The sequence below is a fragment of the Cebidichthys violaceus genome, unplaced genomic scaffold (assembly GCF_023349555.1).
Source record: "Cebidichthys violaceus isolate CVI_PGR_0920_01 unplaced genomic scaffold, fCebVio1.0.p SCAF_1, whole genome shotgun sequence".
In the NCBI taxonomy this organism is placed as follows: Eukaryota; Metazoa; Chordata; class Actinopteri; order Perciformes; family Stichaeidae; genus Cebidichthys; species Cebidichthys violaceus.
This window is the reverse complement of record NW_027176262.1, coordinates 23,234,090-23,253,080: the sequence shown is the minus strand read 5'-3', so window position 1 is coordinate 23,253,080 and position 18,991 is coordinate 23,234,090. Positions and strand designations below refer to the sequence as shown.

The 18,991-nt window shown below is 42.1% G+C and overlaps 1 protein-coding gene across 2 annotated transcripts in view; it reads right to left on the bottom strand.

The window, feature by feature from the left end:
• Window positions 1–1,971: 1,971 nt before the first annotated feature.
• Window positions 1,972–18,991, bottom strand: part of lrfn1 (leucine rich repeat and fibronectin type III domain containing 1) — a 93,298-nt gene continuing 76,278 nt past the window's right edge. For both annotated transcript variants that reach the window (XM_068715896.1, XM_068715905.1), the window contains 2 exons: window positions 4,955–6,350; window positions 1,972–2,893 (listed from right to left, as the gene is read on the bottom strand). In XM_068715896.1, the coding sequence (XP_068571997.1) occupies window positions 1,993–2,893; window positions 4,955–6,330 (2,277 nt within the window). In that variant the 5' untranslated portion in view covers window positions 6,331–6,350 and the 3' untranslated portion in view covers window positions 1,972–1,992. The remainder of the gene's footprint in view (window positions 2,894–4,954; window positions 6,351–18,991) is intronic.

Below are 18,991 nucleotides of genomic sequence, written 5' to 3'. Positions count from 1 at the left end.
AGATTCAAGAGGTTTGAAAACCTCCAGTGTGGCTTATCTCTCTGCTCCATATTTTATCTCTTTGCTGTCCACGCAGCTCAGTTTCATCTCAGCCTGTACTAAGTAGCTGTAATCAGGGGGAGAGGGTGGCAGCAAACAAATATCCCTCATGCACTGTGATCTTATCTTTTCCCCCCGTCAGGCCTTTTTCTGTAACACCTCATTTCACCCCCTGTATTATGTGCAATACAAACAATTATAAGTGGTTTACAACACATGATGAGTCAGTTGCAAGCAGATATAAGTACAACTACGACTCCTTTTATGATGCATTTGTAACTGGCTTATAAACAATCATTTATCATTTAATGTGATTACAGCAGTGTAATATTAATCATCCATTGTCTGCTCATACACCAGTTACAGATGCTTCACAAAAGGAGTTCTAAACACATTAATAAAGATGTCCTTATCTCTGCTTGCAACTACATCATACTAATGAAGCCATTTATGTGCTGTGTACATACAGTACTGCTTATCTGTGATAAATAGGTGGGGTTTAAGTGAAGTGTCCTTTTCAAGATCTAAGCTTTGTCCAGAATAAGAGAAAGCTGAATCTACTAGCAGGATGCTGCTCAGGCTTTCTGCTAATAACGATTATTATATCGTCTTCCCTGCATACTGCACGTTATTGGGAACGTTACAGAGCCTCGTCTCCCCCTAGTGGGATGCAACTGATCCTGCGCCCTTGTTAATACATTTGAATTCAGCGTCACGGTCGGTTATCATGTCCCTCGTCGTCCCACACCCTCACTCTGCTTCCGCCGTCGTTGTGCAGCTTTCACAGAGGCCTTATAAATAGTACTCTGGAATCAAATATTTATCATCTCAATTTGTGTGTCCCTCCCTGCAGCGGACACACACTGCTGGCTCCTGAAGCAAAAGAACAAACCGATACAATTAACCCACACAAAAAATTTAATACCCTTCGTGAGGGGATAAATGGTCCAAACTTTGACATACTAAATAGGGGGCGGTGTCATGACACAGGTTTTTAATGTAAAAACTTGCAGCCAACACCCAAATGCTTTGTAAAAAGTCATGTGACATATGACTTACTTACTTACATAGTTAGTACACATACACCAATGTTTTAATATATTTATATATGTCTTTTTTGTTTGTTGTCTTTTTATCTAGGCCAGCCAGATACAGTACTGATTAATATACAGCCACATCTGGAACAATACCTATTTAACATCATACAGTCCGACCGTCATAGAGGAACCAACGCTTGGCTTCCAGGTCCATCCTCTCTATGCTAACATTAGAAATCGGCATGTGTAAAATCCTGTTCTTTTTTTTTTTTTAACTTATTATTATTGTATAGACTGGTGGTGTTACTTGTCCTCGTATTTCGTGTCTTCTGTGCAAAAGTCTTTTTTTTGTTGTTGTTGAAAGAACCCAAAACATGATTGACATAACAGGATACCTGGCTGTTCACTTTACAGTTATGATGACGTTTTTTTTTCTTTTCTCTTTTTTAAACAATTAAACAGTCACATCCAAAACGCCACACTTCCCTTGGCATGTCACAGCAATAATGAGAAAAATGAAAATCCAAAAGAAACGCCTCCCGTCATCAGGGTGGGAGGCAACGATGGGACGGTTCATGACTACAGTGAGCAGCGTCCTCCATTCGTACATTTCTCAGAGTAAGGCACTGCTGCATGAAGAAACGACATGGCCAACAAACCTCTCTGGGAGTATGACGAGGGAGGCAGGACAAAGGGAGACTGTGATCTTCTCCAGCAACTCACAGACAGTTTGCATGTGTAAGTACATGTGCTTGTGTTCATCATCTGTCGTGTGTAGGAACAACATGTGTGTGTGTTATATGGCATGTAGAGATACTTGTGTTTGAACATGTGTGCGTGTCTGTGTGTGGCAGAGCCGGGGTTTGTTTTTTGTTCCCCCCCCCCCCCCCCCCCCCCCCCGGCTACGTCGCTTTCCTCAGACTGTGCTCTCAAGCATCCACTCGGTGCTGCTGAACGTAACTCTCCTGTTGGCGAGCGGCGAGGACTCCATGTTGAGCTGGTTGGTGGACTTGTGCCACCTTGTCCTCGCTCTGCGTGGGTAACTATGACTCTGAAAAATGGAGTAATCCCCTCCGTCAAAAGAGAATCTGTGCCTAGTTCGTGCCAGCTCATTAGGGAGCAATCCCATGTTGGCCAGAGCACTTTTCTTGTCCTTGAGCCTGGGAGCCTCCTTGGTGCCAGCGTTGGGGCCTATGAGACACAGGGACATGGTGGAGCCCGTCAGGCTACTGTCCGTCTGCGTGTCCTCAGATGGGGGGCCAGAGCGTTGTGCATCCAGGCTGGTTCTTCTATTCATCTTGTCTAGAGTCATGGGCGGCAGCTCGACCTCCAGGATGGCAGTGGTGGCTGCTGGATTCTCTTTCTTCTCGTTGTTCACCCTCAGCACCAGCGCCATGCACTCTTTGGGCGCGTGAGCGTCACGCTGGCCCTCGTCAGACGGCTGCTTGGAGGCGGAGCGCTGAAGCCGCTGCTGGCTGCCGTTGGTCTGCGAGTGCATGCTGGAGCTGACCTTGGTCTTGCCGTCTTCTGGGCCGCTGTAGGCCTTGTAACGGATCATCAGGATGATAATGAACACCAGCACGGAAGCAACAATTATACCACCGATAATGATGATCATAGTGCCTCCCAGAAACTGGCTGTGCATGAAGCGGCACTGGCTGACCTCACTGGCCGTGTGGAACTGCACACAGCCAACCACACGTGTGGCCGTTAATGATGTGATGCCGTCGTCGTAAACCGCCAGCACACAAAGGTCATACTCTCGTCCTGCGGCCAGATCGTTGATTAAGAAGTTCTTGCTGGTAGACGGGATCATTCTGTAGAGAAGAGAAATATAGTGCGGTGGTGAAGATGCGGATGCTTAATCATCGGAATTACAACGCCCACATTTGCCGATTTGCATAAGGTGTATTAAATCACACGCAAGGTGTCAGCGCCACACAACGAAAAGACAACGGGGCCATCGCAGCTCTAGCGTTGGATATCACTCATCCTGGTAGACAAACATAAATTGCTCAACACTTTGTTACAGTTGACTTATGGGAGAATATGTTACATCATAAAATAGTGAGAAGTTGCTCTATTGGGTTTGTGTATAAAATGACAGCAAGGGTAAACAGCAAAGGTGATAAACAGGGCGGAGGAGGCTCGCTGCCTAAAAACATATACCACAACAGCTGCAGGTTGCAGGACAAGTGACACGTGACGTGAAGAGGGGAAGATTACACGACTCTAAACCCGATGGAGAAAAGCATTGTCTTCAGGTCAATATTGGTGTGAATATAATTAGAAGCGTGTTCCTTTTCCCTAAAGGGGGACTTTGATGGTTATCATTTGTAGGTAATAATGTACCTCCTAAAGACAAAACAACACTCAGCTCCATGCCTAAACTGGATGAGAAAATTATACAGGAGAGCGACTCATTATATCTGATAAAACCTAAAAAAAAAAGAAAAGAAAGTCGATGGCTATTATTAACTCGCTCTATGAATACATAAATCCTAAAGTACTCTCTGTATACCAGGTTCAGCTCATGTGCATTACATATTGCATAATAAACACATCAGAGGTATATTCATATTTTAAACTATTTTAAGAAGGTTTGCACTATTTAAAAAGAGTGTAACTCAGGTTTATTGATTTTGCCATTTTTCTATATGTGTACTTTGTATTTTACACTCTATTTGTTGCAGTGACTCAAGTACTGTGCTTAAGTACAATTTTGTATGTATTTTCATTGTATGGTACTTTGTACTCCTCCACCACCACATTTCAGAGACAAATATTGTTATTTTGACTCAGCTACAGCAAATTGATTTCAGTTATATTTATTAGCTACTTTTTAGATTGGCATTTTATATGCAAAACACATAAGTTGACTACAACATTACAATACTGCTAATAATAATAATAATAATAATAATTATTATTATTATTATTGTAGACTTTGTTGTTAATATCCTATGGTGGAAAGAAACTTTACTCAAACACTGTACTTTTAAACTTGTACTTTGCTAGATTATTCCCATATAACTACACTGTAAACTTCACCATAACTACATTTCACAGCTTTAATATGACAGCTGTGGTTACTAGTTACCGTTCAGATTAATATTCAACATGAATATATTGATGAGCTTAAAAAAACTAAGTAATAATATGTAATAATGTATCACTCACAGTGGACGTTGTTCTGCAGACCGAGCACTTCTACTTTTAATACTTTAAATACATGTTGGACTTTTACTTGTGATTAATTATTGTATTACAGTGTGGTATTGCAACTTAATCTACATTAAGTAAATGATCTAAATACTTCTTCCACTGCTGCAGTCGAGCCTATCATTACACAACCACATATAATCACACTCTGTGTTTCAACCAATTAATGCAGGCTCTTGCTAATGATACAAACAGTTACATGCAGTGAAATAGTTGGGCATCGTGTTGTTGTTTATTGTCATATTGCGTTTTAATGATGCTGACAGGGTCCTTTAGTCCTTAGACTGCTGGACTCCACAATCCCTTCAGCTCATTGCAACAACTCACTCAAACATCAGAGGCTGGAAATAGTTTACTGGATCTGTAGATATCTTAAGCAGCTGTACATGTTATGCATGTTATTATTTCCAAGCATTTGCATGCATTCTAATTTATGGGAAAATGTTCCTGCTCAGTTTATCCCCCAGACTACACTATAGGGGTTTTACTTATTTGTGGACATGCTTAATCAGCTTGCATCTTTGGGATCTGTCAATCTGCCACAATGAACCGTTGTGGCATTTAGCAGACGGTAACTCCAGATGTCTCACCTTTACTCCCTCTGTCCCTGCCCCCCCCCCTCTCTCCATCCATCCACCCCCTCCACCACGGCTTACCTGTACACCAAAGTGTCATCTGCCGTGCTGTTGTACTGAATCTGGTACATCCTGATGCCGGGGATGTGGCGCTCCGAAGGCCAACGGATCACAGCGGAGGAGGAGGTCAGCTCGGTGACCATCACCCTCCTGTCCTGCTTGTCGTAGCCCTTGGTGTCGTTGCCAGATTTGGAGGAGGTGGTGATGTCTGAGAGGCCGGGGTCCTCCCGCATGTGACCCGTGTTGTTAACAAACAAGGGTAAGGGGATCATGTTGATCTCAACAGCAGCTGTGGCGATGCCTGCAGCATTGGACGCCACACAATTAAAAGCGCCGCTGTCCTTCAGCGTGGTGATGAGAATATCAAGGGTGCCATTATCATACAGAATGGTGCGGGAGTTATTATGCACCAGCTTGCCATCTGGTGACCGCCAGTGAATATCTGGATCCGGATCACCCACTGCTTTGCATTTAAGAGTCACACCCTGCCCTTCCATCACGTAGGGCTTAGTGGAAAGATGCTTGGTGATCAGCGGAGGCTCACAGATAAACTCCTCTTCTTGGATGGACCAGAAATACTTATCCATGAGGTGCTCCGGCGAGGCGCAGGTCTCCAGATCATCTTCTCTTGTCAGCCTGCGCAGCCACAGCAGCTCACAGTTACAGTGAAGAGGGTTTCCACCGAAGCTCACTGCCAGAGTGGAGGAGCTGAATCCCTTGATGTCAGATAGCACCTGTGCTTGCTGGAATAGGCTGTCCGGCGGCAGTTTCTGCAGCCTGTTAGAGGTCATGTCCAGGCGGACCAGTTTAGTGAGCAACGTGAAAGTCCCCGCTCCAATGTGGTCGATCAGGTTGTGGTCCAGCGTGAGCGTGTTAATGTTAGTCATTCTGGCTATGGCTTCCCAGGGGAGGCTGCGCAGGTTGTTACTGGAAAGATCCAAGTCCTCTATGGTGGAAACAAACTCATCGAAGGCGGTGGGTGCCACCTGGTGGATCTGATTGTTTCCGAGGATGAGGTGCCGCAGGTTGATGAGGCCTTTAAAGTGGTCAGTCTTTATCACACTGAGGCGGTTTCCGTCCATGTGGAGCGCCCGCAGGGATCGCAGGCCGACGAAGGACAGCGGGGTGATCTGGCTGATGGTGTTTCGGGACAAGGTGAGGTGGACCAAACTAGTCATGTTGAAAAAGTCTTTCCTGCGGATGATGGTGATGAAGTTGTCTGTGAGTCGCAGCTCTACGGTCTTGCGGTCGATGCTGGGTGGTACAAACAACAGACCCGTCTTGGCGCAAAGCAAAGTCAGAGTGGGGGAGAGGTGCTGACAGATGCAGCGGCCGGGGCAGCTGTATCCCTTCACCAGAGCTGTACACAGCAGCACGCAAAGAACCAGACGGTCCATCGTTGATCGGTTTCCAGGTCCTATGTGTGAGACAGACAAAGAAAAATAGAACAGACATTGAGTCACAAAATAAGAGATCTTTGAATGAATAAATAGCATCATAGCCTTCATGAGAGCCTGCTGCTGCTGCTGCTGCAAAAAAAAAATCAAGAGTGTGACCAAGATTGCAGACACTGCCGGCAAGGTATCAATCACAAAATGGAATGGAGCTTTTCTGAAATAATGGCACCTGGGATGGGATGATGAAAGGCTGCACCAACGCTGTCAGAAGCACATGTCTCTGTAGCCTTTTAATGGAAATAACAGAATGTTTTTTTGAGCCACCAGGCTGCATCACCAGGCTGCCTCACCACCGACCATCAATTTCCCCATATTGGGTAACTATATGCTGTGTGCATTTCCATCGTACAACAAGGCTTGTTTGTTTTGTTTTTTCAAAAAGGAGGGAGAATTAAGGGTAGAAAAGGACGCTTGTCAGCGGCGCTCAAGGATTTTTATGACCTTTTCGTGGTCTCTGCTCTCCCTTATGCTTCTGAAACGTACTGCAAGAAATTAGACAGAAACCTGTCATGTAAATCACGACAACAAAAAGTAAAAGGTGAAGACGGCGGAAATACAGCTTGTTTTGGAGTCCGTCTGATGGAGGCATTGAGGACGCTTGGATCCTCTGATTCCCTTTTAGAGGTATCGATTCCAGCCTTGGAGAGAACACGCCTGTGGTGACGGGAGTAAAAAGTGATCCTTGGCTGTAATAACCATAACAGACCCCAGCGGAACACAAACGGTAATGTGCTGATGCCACATGATGTCAGTGGTTTTACCGTCTTTGGCATCCATCTTGATTGTTAATGCTTTAAGCCTCACAGATGATGAGAGAGCCTGTTAATGCTGATAAAACAACAGGATGACAACGGACTTCTTTTCTAGCTTTAGAGAACCCCACCACCCCACAGGGTGACACTTCTGATCCCCCCCCCCCTTCATTTTTTTTAAGAGGGCCAGCATAATTATTTGAATTCACTCAGGAGAAGCTGGCTGAGAATTTTATCCACAAATGTCTGTTTTCAACCTTTTTTGACGCTTCATCAAATTTGTCACGACTAATTTTAGAGACTCTTTATCGCCATCCCACCATGGTGAGGTGGTGCTGACGTCCTTAACGCCACTGACTTTGTTCCATCGCGCCCAAAGCAAAAACATCTAATGCTCACAGTACCAATAACCCTAAATTGAATTTGATATTAAAACGCTGGCGGTGACATCCATGGAATATGTTAAATGTCACATTGTCAAATTTCACGGCAGAAATAAAGCACAAGCCAAGCTCTCTTCCTCCGTCTCTCAAAGCTCTGCCTTACTCCTGATCGTTGCACACTCTGTTTTCACTTGTGTCTTAAACTAAATAAACTTGGTCGGATGAGAGTTGTTATGCATGTTCAAGATAGTGAGAGAAGTGGAAAAAAAATGTACAAATGCATTTAGTTTTACATCAACCTGCCTTTGCATTTGCCAGCCAGCAATGAAAATTCCTAAATGCTTTTCCTTTTTCGCTCTCTTGCGCAGACGCTCACTCACGCTGCTGTCTGGCTTCTGTCTGACAGACAACAGGGCCTCTCATTAACTATGAAATACGGCTGTCCAATCAGAGCTCTCATTAAAAGATGTCCTTTTTCCGGGGGAAGTAGGACAGCTTGAAGCACAAGTTGAAAACAGTGGGTTTCTCAAAGCTCGATGATCAAATTTACTCAACACCAACTGTTGTATTTCTTCTACGCTACACTGTGTTATATATAGACTGTATTTAGGGGAGAAATTGGACCCAAACCTTTGCTTGGTTTGTGTTTACACGTCCCTTCTTTTTTTTTGTTATGAATCTACAGGCTTAGCCATCACTCCATCTCTGAAAGGCATCCACCTTAACTGTTTGAAAAAACAACCCAAAAAACTTTTCTCCTGTGCAATTTATTCAACAAAGAATATACAAACAAGACACAAATTCAAAACCCCCCTGAGAGAATTTATTTATTTAGCGATGCTCCTTTATAGTTGGCAGCACAGTGTGCCTGCCTTGTCTAAATTAATTCCCCAAAATATCCTTTCTTTTTAATGCTGGGGAAGCTAAAACAATAAAGTAGGCTACAGCATGGCAGATCACACTTCCTGTTAAGTAGACTCCTATTTAGAAGCTATATAGTTGGGTGACATAATTTCAACATTGTTATAATCTTTAGTTTAGTTTATATTGTTGCCCAAGTTTGTATAATTCCAGTAAAATACTGATCTTGCTCGATTGTGTTCGTTTTCCGACGGTAACTAGGCCACAAAGCTCACGGTTCCTCAGAGGACCATCTGTGCCAGAGCATTTCCTGCCACACCGTCGAGGATACTCTATTGATCTCTCAGCATCTGGGGGAGGGGGGGGGGGGGGGGGGGGCTTGTTGCCACGGCAACTCTGGTCTAGAATGTAGGTCTTTGAATTGCATTAAGACGACGTCGAGCTGCCCGAAAAGTAAGGCCTTAATCTTAATGGGTGCTGAGGAGATAAGTAGAGACGTGAACAGATGTATGAATGGCCGAGTGAAATAAAAGGAAAGGGCAGCTCCGCCTCACATTTCTATTTCTGTTTCATTTTATTGCTTAACATCAGCGGCGGTCACCCACATCGATAACACAGGGTGGAGTTTTTTTGTGTCCAGTCATACAAGAGCACAACCTTTCACAGGGGATTCCTCTGACACTTGGACACATGTATGTTTTTCTTAAGAGAAGCTTTTAGTCACATTCTTACATATTTAGAAATTAAATCAACTGAATTAAACATAAACATAATCACATACACCCAGAATTGGGCGTGACCGACCAGAGCCTCGCATCTCTAGGGCCTTGCGCCTGGCGTGCAATGCTTCCGTTTAAAAAAAAATAAAAAATAAAATTATGGATTATATATTATTGGAATAAGGGCCGAAGTTCTATTTACAACCGCTAGCAGGCTGAGACACCGTCTGTCTGTCTGTCTGTCTGTCTGTCTCCTTCGCTCCGCTTCAGCACCACGGACAGCACCGCACCTTCAGTCAACAAACGGCGCTCTCCATGGTTACAAAGCAACAGCGTAGTGACAGCCACAAATATCTCTGCCAATTATGTCGTTTTTGCCATTTTTTTTGGTGCTATTTTTGCTACAATATGTTGAATCACTTCAACTCTTAATGGTAAAAAAAAAAAAACAACAACCTGCAGACCTTCAGAAACAACCTAAGTATGAGATCTGAGCAGCATAAGATATGAAACTATTAGTTAAAATAAGCATTAATGAAGGGTCACACCCTCTTTTATTGCTTGTATCCCCTAATCCATCCATCCATCCATCCATCCATCCATCCATCCATCCATCCATCTATCAATTATATTAAGCATCTGCCAATGCAAAGTCCAACAATAGTTTTGTTCATATCATGTTTATATTTGACTTTGCCTCCATGACAGCAATGCATGTGAGAATAACTAAAGAAACTTAGAGGTGTATTTGAGTGGGTGGGAAAACAAGCATGAATAATAAAAGAAAAAAATTAAAATGTAAATGCTGAAAGCTTGTGTGAGATAAAAAGCTGTTGTTGTTTTTTAACGGCAGCGGCAGTGGGAGAGGCAGGGTGAGCTTTTTGCAACTTTTGATGTTGCCGTCGGTGAAGACAGTTAACTACATGGGGGGGCGGGGGGGGGGGGGGGGTGCTCTTCTCCAAGGAGATCAGGTACATCGTTTTGGTGAGAAATCATAATTGTATATTGTTTGTGCAATGTCTTGACTCTTTTGTGCTCGTTGAGATATCTGCGTGTTGTCATTTACCGTCTTATTCAGAGGCTATTGGCCCCGTTGTCCACTCTCCAGCTGGGGGGAGTGACCTCCCCTCCCCGTGTTCAGAGAGAGAGACTACTTATAGATAACAGTGCATTTTGAATCTGAGCTTTAGTGTGACCAGTGGGTGTGTGCAGAGACATAACTCTTGGTTTTGAGGTCGGTTGGCCCCTGTAACAGTGGGAGCGATCCTTTCTGTGGCGCTTCTCTGACCCATGCTGCCCACTCACACCTTGCATGAATTGTTTATCTTGAATAAAGGCTGTCCATGTTTCTACTAAACATCTGGCTGTGTGGCGTTTGTCCTCCTGCCTCTCACACCGGACCAAAGTGGATACAAAGACTAGAGCATATTTTTGTAATCGTTGTCGGACAAAGCAAATAACTGAAGAAATCAACTCAGGGAACTTGTACCGACCAATTTGTTAATTGATGTAACGAATAATAATGAATCATTAATAAATCATTTAAATAATCTTTAGTTGCAGCCCTAATGGTAACACTTTTGCTTCTCTGGAGGTTCTTGCAGCATTCCTTTTTCACAGGGTCTTATAGGGTTCTTGATACGGACGAATCGGAGCAAACACAGGATCTGACATGGATCACGGCTTCAAACAGTAGCTGATAATTAATAACTGTCCATGAACATCTACACACCAAGACAAGCGTACTGAACACAAAAACATATAGAGAGCAAATAGAGCAAAAAAACAGGAACTCAATAATCAGCTGCTCAATTGAAGATGACTAAAAAGTAAGAGGTTTGAGGGCGTCATAAACAATGCAGCAGGAGTCAAATGAAAGCTGAAAGATGCCAACAGCTCGTCCTATTTCTGTTCCCTCCTGCTGCTGCATTGTTAACACATAGCACCCAGATAACACACTAAACAGGACGAGCAGCTGCAACAAAGATGAGGCATCTTTGCAACATCTGAGAGAGTCATGGAATACATAAAAACAGCAGTCCGTTCTTTACAAACCAGAAGAAGAAAACAAACACCTGCTTCACCTGCTCAGTTACAGCCACACCGTGTAACTCCAACACGCCACTGATGGGAATATCAATTAGGGCATGCATGAATTCACCTAGGATATTCTCATAATTAAATAACCGGAAAGAAGTAAGGGCTTTTAAAAATGCAACAATTATTCAAATCAGAATAGTCCGACTATGTCATGAATCACAGAGCTGTCACATGAGCCAAACACACAGATTAAATACACCAATCAAATAGTATCTTTTAAATAACTGTCCTCTGTGAGAATAATCTATAGGAGTGTTAACTATCATCATTAAACTGTGCAGGAATGTGTAATTAGCTGCCGTCTCATTCACTCGGGATAAAATACGGCCCACTTGATGTAATCTCGACGTCGTAACGCGGCGACGATAGCTGCCTTTCGGAGGGCAGCTTTCCCACCACCGACCATTAACGTCTTCACTCACAGTAGAGCTGAAATCATCGGCAATTATTTAGATAATTGATTATTCATGTCGAGTCATTGTTTCGGTATAAATGTAGAATATGACTCGATTCAATTGCGACTTGCTGCCTTTCTTGCCTAATGTGAAAGATTTGCACATTTTTAAAGACAAGTTACTTATCGAGTCTTTTTTTTGTTCTTTAAAATATGAATTGGTATTATTAGGTATATTATATAGAGAGGCGGGGAGGGGAATGACATTCAACAAAGGTCCCGGGCCAGGAATGTAATCAATGTTGCAATCACAGAGTGGGATTCTTTTCAATAACCAGAACACCACGACGCCGCACTGAAAGCAATTCCTCACGGCAAAATGAAGAAGAATGTAAAGACTTCCTGGGAGGGTTAGTCATTTGTGGCGGTGAATATTTTGGAGTTTTGGACCGTTGGTCGGATAAAACAAGCAATATGAATGTGTCAACTACAGTTCTAGTAACTTATGATGGGCAGTTCTTTTTTTATGATCTTTTTTTAAAGACCAAATAATTATTGATTAATCAAAAACATAATCAGCAGTTTCATTGAAAATGAAAATAATTGTTAGTGGCAGCCACTACTACTACTACTACTACTACTACTACTACTACTACTACTACTACTACTCATAATGATAATGATAATAACAATCGTTATTTGTTGAAAAGCTTTCATATAAGAAATGCAGCACAAAGTGATTTTTACAGAGAAAGAACGATAAAAAATAGAAATAGGATGAAGATAAAAACAGGGATCGAATGTGAAAATCAACGTAAAATAAGAGATGGAAAATGGAGAATAAAACACACTTGATAAAATAGTGAAACTAAATAAATAAGATGGAATAGAACACATAAAATGCCTAACAAGTTAGTTAAAGCGTATTTTGAAAGTGACATTGAAAACAGTGATGGAATATAAACAATGCCAGAGTCTGCTCTTACCCAAGGAAACATCTGCCCCGAGCCGGAGCGTTGTGAGGATGTTTTTTTGGACACGACTTTGACAGGACCTGTAAAAGCCAATTAGGAGTTGCAGGCAGTGGACTGCTAGCTGCCCTCATGTGACTCTTGTCAGGATGCAGGCATAATTATTGACAGCTCGAGTTCATTGGAGTCAGCTCCGTATCAACCGGTGGACACCGAAATGGAGGCTCCAACAGCCCCAGGGATTTCTGGTCGCATCTCATCAAGGGGGATGTGGGGTATCGTCGTAAACAGGAGGAGCATTTGCATATTATAATCATGTATGCGTGCAAAGATGGTCTTCTCAATTACATCCCATTTGAAAACGTTCAATGAGGACAAATTGAGAAGCACAAACTATTGCAGCTCCATAAACTTTAATTGTAAAAGCTTTTTCGAAACAAGATGGAGCAAATGAGTCACTTGTTGATTGAAAACACGAATGATTATTACACCTTTACCTGCTTTTTAATATGAATACCTCCCCCCCCTTAGACATAATCAACCATCAATGGCTGCAAATGACTTAAAACACATTGTTAAAAGCTTTTAAAAGTTTAAATAACATTAAAAAAGCAGCTAATCGTTTAGGCATGGTAGCTCATTTTTGTGTCGCCTTAAAGATTACCTGCTAAATGATGAGTATTCACATATAAAAACAAAATAACACGGGAGGGATTGGAGGACATATCTGTGGTTAATGTTAGCGTCACCTAAGAGGTATTCTAACGACTGGTGAACAGTTTTAAAGAAGGAAATCTGTCGAACCGGGGCAAATGTACTCTTCCAATCGATTGTTCAGTCAGATATACAAAATATCAGAGCATAGCGACACATGGAGTCGACGTGTGTGCATCGTTTCTGCTGAAACCACCGTTTGATTCAAACAATCGACGACCATTTGTCTAAGTTGATTTCTATACGTCAGGTCATCTTCACTAATAACTATGCTATGCAATGCTCCCTAAATATGGACAGACCACTCAAGTAATCAAAAGGGGACATTATCTTGATTCACATGAATGACTTACGATTGCTTTTCCATGTGAAGTGATTGTTTCCGGCTTTTTTTTTTTTTTTTTTTTTTTAGTCTCGCCACACTACGATTCTGCACAGAACCCTGATTAATGTACACACACTGGATTCTTCTCTGAAACAATCTAGCTAATCACAAGCGCCATGCGATGCATGATGCAATTATTAGATATGGTGTTGTTCCAGTCGATCCACTTCATGCACAAATTGCTCCCACAACTGAGCCCAAAAAACCCTAAACCTGTGACTGCAGTCCATCTGTTAGCTGTCACAATTAATAGAATACGTAGGACAATGCGCCGCCGTCTGGTTCACGGTGGTCATTTGCCAATTTTAGATTTGCCGTGAGAGGTTTCACAGAGCGTCACACTCAGGAGAGGAAGCTGGCCTTTTTTTTTTTTTTAAGTTCACACTTTGAATTGAGGACACTGCAGCAATTATGATACAGACGAACTACACTGTTTCATGTTTAATGATATCAGAGTTATGAAAGATCTTTGAAGTAAAAGCAGCGATGGCACAATTAAAATACACAAATAAAAGCAACGTTGTAAAGCCTCACCTAACTCACGGCACGCAAGTATTATTGGAAAAATTTACTTAAAAGTAAATCCTCATCATCCTAAACAGTATCACGCTATTAGATTGTCATCTTATCTTAAATTGACATAAACATAAACATTGCGTTTCATGTGCTGCAATGTAATCAGTAACTAATGCTGGTGCTGCTAATGACGTGTAATATTTTCTCCACTCCAAAGAACGGAATCCGTATCTTTAATAAATAAGATTAGTGATTGCGAGAGCTCAGCCTGGATCTGGTTTCATGGTTCCATGTTCTAACAGCAAACCTGCTGAGAGCCTGCTGAAGTACAGTCAAACAGCGCAGACAAGCAAACAAGCCGCGATAAAAGAAGGAGCTGCTAGACAACCGTACGCGGACAGATGGTGATTCTGAATGACATCCAGCTTATGGGATTTCTATTTCAAGGTTTAGTTATTTGAAAACCAGTGACAAGAATGTATAATTTACAAACACTGTGGCGGCGCGATTGTCTCCTCTCTCTCTCTCTCTCTCTCTCTCTCTCTCTCTCTCTCTCTCTCTCTCTCTCTCTCTCTCTCTCTCTCTCTCTCTCTCTCTCTCTCTCTCTCTCTCTCTCTCTCTCTCTCTCTCTCTCTCTCTCTCTCTCTCTCTCTCTCTCTCTCTCTCTATATAGTTGTGTTGCATATGTCTGCACGTGGTGACGGTTTTTTCCCCTTATTGTTGGTCCGCTACATCATATTATCCCCCAACTTGCTGTTTCACTTTGTTCTTGTTCCCAGGCACAGCGGCTCCGTGGCCTCCTCGCTCTGTGCAGACGAGCTGAATAGAGCCGCTGAATCGGTGCCTTGCGGTGCCACTTTGTGCTACGGCGAATGCTGAGGAATCCACGCTCTGTCTCAAAATCCTCCTCCCAAGGCTCCTATACCGCATTGATCCTGCTCTGTATGTACCCTCGCAAGGTATTATGCATGCCCGTTACAGGCTCCGCTGCCACAGACGACTGGAGCGAAGAGCCAATTTACAGAAGAGAGAAAATGTATCAAATGGCTGAACTGAAAACCTTTCCTGGTCGAGATACACTATTAATTGAACAAAGAGACAGCAATGCACTGAGCGTTCATTAATGTAAGCTGTTCCATGTATTGTAGCTGGATTACTAACCAGCTTGTTCTATCATAAAGGAGCCATGTCTGAAACAAACAGCGAAGACCTTCTATTAGAATTACAAATAATTCATTCTTACAAATCCACGATAACAGCTACAATAAGGACAACAGCATGGTTTTATTAAAACTGTCAAAGACCATGAAGGTTTTGTCATTAAGATGTAAAGGTACTGAAATTTATATTCCATCTACTTTGGCTTGTTAGTCATACTAATGGCATGCCTCTAGGAATGGTATTGTTCACTTTAGTCAGCCTAAAATAGCCCAAAAACCAGTGGATGGATTGCAATACAAATTTTGTTCAAACAAATATAGTCCCCCAGAGGATGAATCCTAATTATTCCAGTGATCCCCTGACTTTGTATTTAGCGCCATCAGTACCTCAAAGTTACCACCTACCTCAAAGGTACCTTTAGTACCACCACGAGGCTGACATTTGTAGTTTTAAGTGAAAACTCTTTGATGGATTGTCGTGACATTTTCTACAGAGATCCATGTCGCCCTCAGGATGAATTCTAATTACTTTGGTGTTCCTCCGACTTTTCCTCTAGCGCCATCATCGGGTCACAGTTTGAGTTTGTCCAGTACCTTGGTTTATGGCCAAGCACCTGCAAAATCTGTGACTAAGTTACTAGCTTGGCTGTAGACTCTAATCTTGTTAAACTAGCGCATTGTGTGGCTTTCCAACCAGACCCATCTAAATGCACCTGTCCCCATTCATCATTTGGTTTCTTAAGTCAAATACAAAGTAAATACCCAGTGTGCACCTTCTCCGTTATGACTATGATATAATTTAATTAACCACAACAATTGAGATTTATTACCAACAGGATCCACATGAATGCATCTACAGTAAGGACTGGACGCAATAATGAAACACTCACACAGCTCTAATTGATATAGAAGACGGTGGCCCAAATTCACTGGAGACCGTAATGCTCATGAGTGTGTGTGTGTGTGTGTGTGTGTGTGTGTGTGTGTGTGTGTGTGTGTGTGTGCTACAAGCGCCGAACGAGGCGGCTAGGACTGCATGTGATTCACTCAGTGCACACAAATAATGGACCGCGCAGCTTCAAATTTGACACACTTCATGGGAAAGCTCGTGCAAAGCAGGTTTAGGCAGAACTTTTGTCAAACGCACAGTGGTGTAGGTATTAAATTCATATATATACACTACGGGGGCATTTGAGCTTCACTAATCCCGTCTTCTGCGCCGAATATAGCACCTTGCATTGTATACACAGTGGCAGCGGGGCAGTAAATACACATCAGGTGTGGATTTATCTACAGTTGGCTTTGTACCAAGAGAATGAAGTGAATTAAAGTGAACACTAGCCGCTTTCAACAACATCACTTTATCAATAAGAACTTGTTATTTCATACCAGCCCCTTTTCTGTTTACTGTGACTCTGCTAAGAAAGAAGCAAAAACAAACACGTTCTGTGCACAAGTAGATTTTGTAAAACTGTTGCTTTTGAAGACGCTTTTGCATAAGTGCATTTGTTCGTTTTCATGTTTTGTATCATCCTGATCTTGTTTTTTGAGGGTGTTTTTTTTTAATATTCTTTAAATGCAATCCTTAGAGGACGATTCCTGTTTATTCAACCTGCCCTATTTCCCATAAATGAGACTATTGAGGCTCTGCGGGTCGTGCTAACTTTGCACTCACATATCTCTATTGTAGAGATTCAGGTAAACAAGCTTTCAAATGTATCTCGGGACAAGCTACAAAAGCCTCCTACAGTTTTTGAAATAAACATTAAAATACAGAAAGTAGACGCCTGCAGCGTCCTTTATGGCTAACTGCAGAGGGATCTAAATCTAGGGCAACTTGCTGGCTGGCCAGCAATAACCCAGCATATTAATCTGCCCAAGCGGGTTTGTTTACATGTGTGAGGCTGACTTTATCTGCGGTTTACAGTCTTCTAAAGAAACTCAAAAAAGCTAAATGCAATGGCCGTTCCAAAAGACGTACTGCGGGGAATTGGTGTTGTTCCTGTAGTCACTGCTCTTCTACGCTTACTGAGGAGGAAGATATTTGTTGCAAAGATGCTGAGACTTGTGAAATAGATGAGAGTGATCACAGCTGTGGAACTACAGTGTCTGAATTCACGATTCATTAAAATTGTTGTCCTGGAGACATCCTTTCAAAATGAACTGGAACAGAAAAGTGATCACAAAATGTAATGCAAAACGTTTAGCGATAGATTTGCAAAAAAAAAAAGAAGAGAACCCACTATGATCCAAAATTACAATGGCAACTAAGATGATTAGCCTCAGGTAAAACAATAATAATATCCAAAGTGGCATCTTGGTCTATTTGCCGAGAAATTAGCCACAACTGGAAGCTCTGTGGGTCAGCAGTAGCGTAAGATAATGAAAACGGCAAGTTCTTATCTCGTTTCTCCGACAGGAACACACACTAAACGGACAGTGATACGTGTTAACAAATCAATGAGCAAGTAGGTCTGGATGTAGATCCCTATGCAATGAGCCAATGACGGCCGTTCCCGGGCTCTACTTTCTGTGTTTAATTCCCGTCAGACTGAGAGACAAGTGTTTGAAATGATTCATGCAAAAAAAAAAAAAAATCATCTTTATTTACAAAGTTGTTGCGGCAGACGTGCAGAGCTTCCCCCGATGCATGTTGCCTGTGAGAGTCCTCGTTTCCATGAATCTCTACAACGGAGCTGGAGAGTGCAAAGCTAGCATGAGCCGTAGAGCCACGACAGCCATATTTATGGGAAATATGCCAAGTTGAAATAAACCACAATGATCCTTTAACTAGATTCAAGTAAAAGTAACCCTGCAGAGTTGTTGTTTTTTGTAAACACAGTTATGCTTTCAGTCAGTGGTTTCCACCAACACAATATATCTGTCAAGCTTAATAAACAAACCAAAAATATTGAATTCCTTCCTAATGAATCATTTTCAGAGCCGATTTCCGTGCGTCCTTGAGCACGATCATAATATAGTAACAAAATGGTGACTCACTATGAGAAGCATTTCTTCTTGGGGCCACTAGTGGTTTAAATATTTTAAAATTGACCCAACCTTTCTGTAAGTTTGCTGACGGCACTCCCAATGAACTTAACTAAAGAAATGGCTCCATATAACCTGATGCTGTGATAACAATCAATTGTTTTCAATGTGTAAACAAAAAGTAATATCCAATGATGACCCAGTTCCTTTTTTTTTAGTCATCAAGCCATGCCTGCCAGGTTCAAACAGAAGTCATGTTTAAATGTGTTTGACGTGAATGATTTTCTGAGTAAATGAGCTCCTTATTTGCTATTTCTGCCTCCAATTACTTTTTTTTACTAGGGAAATCAGGTCAATGCATGACATATCAGTATAATTAGTAATTATGTGACTGCAGACAAGCTCATCCTACACTTTGTGAGCCTCTAGTCACGAACCTGTCAGGCCTGTTATTTGAGACTAAAAGGCATTTTTAGCTTCCTCTAATCTGTCACCTAATTATTTTTTTTATCTATATATATATTTTTTTTCATAGCTATGCACGAAGTTAATCCTGGTAATTTCACTTTCTCTATAATGGAAAGTCAGCGTTACACAAAAAGGATGAACTGCTGTGTGAAATTGTTGACGTCTTACAATCTGACATTTGAACCTCCAT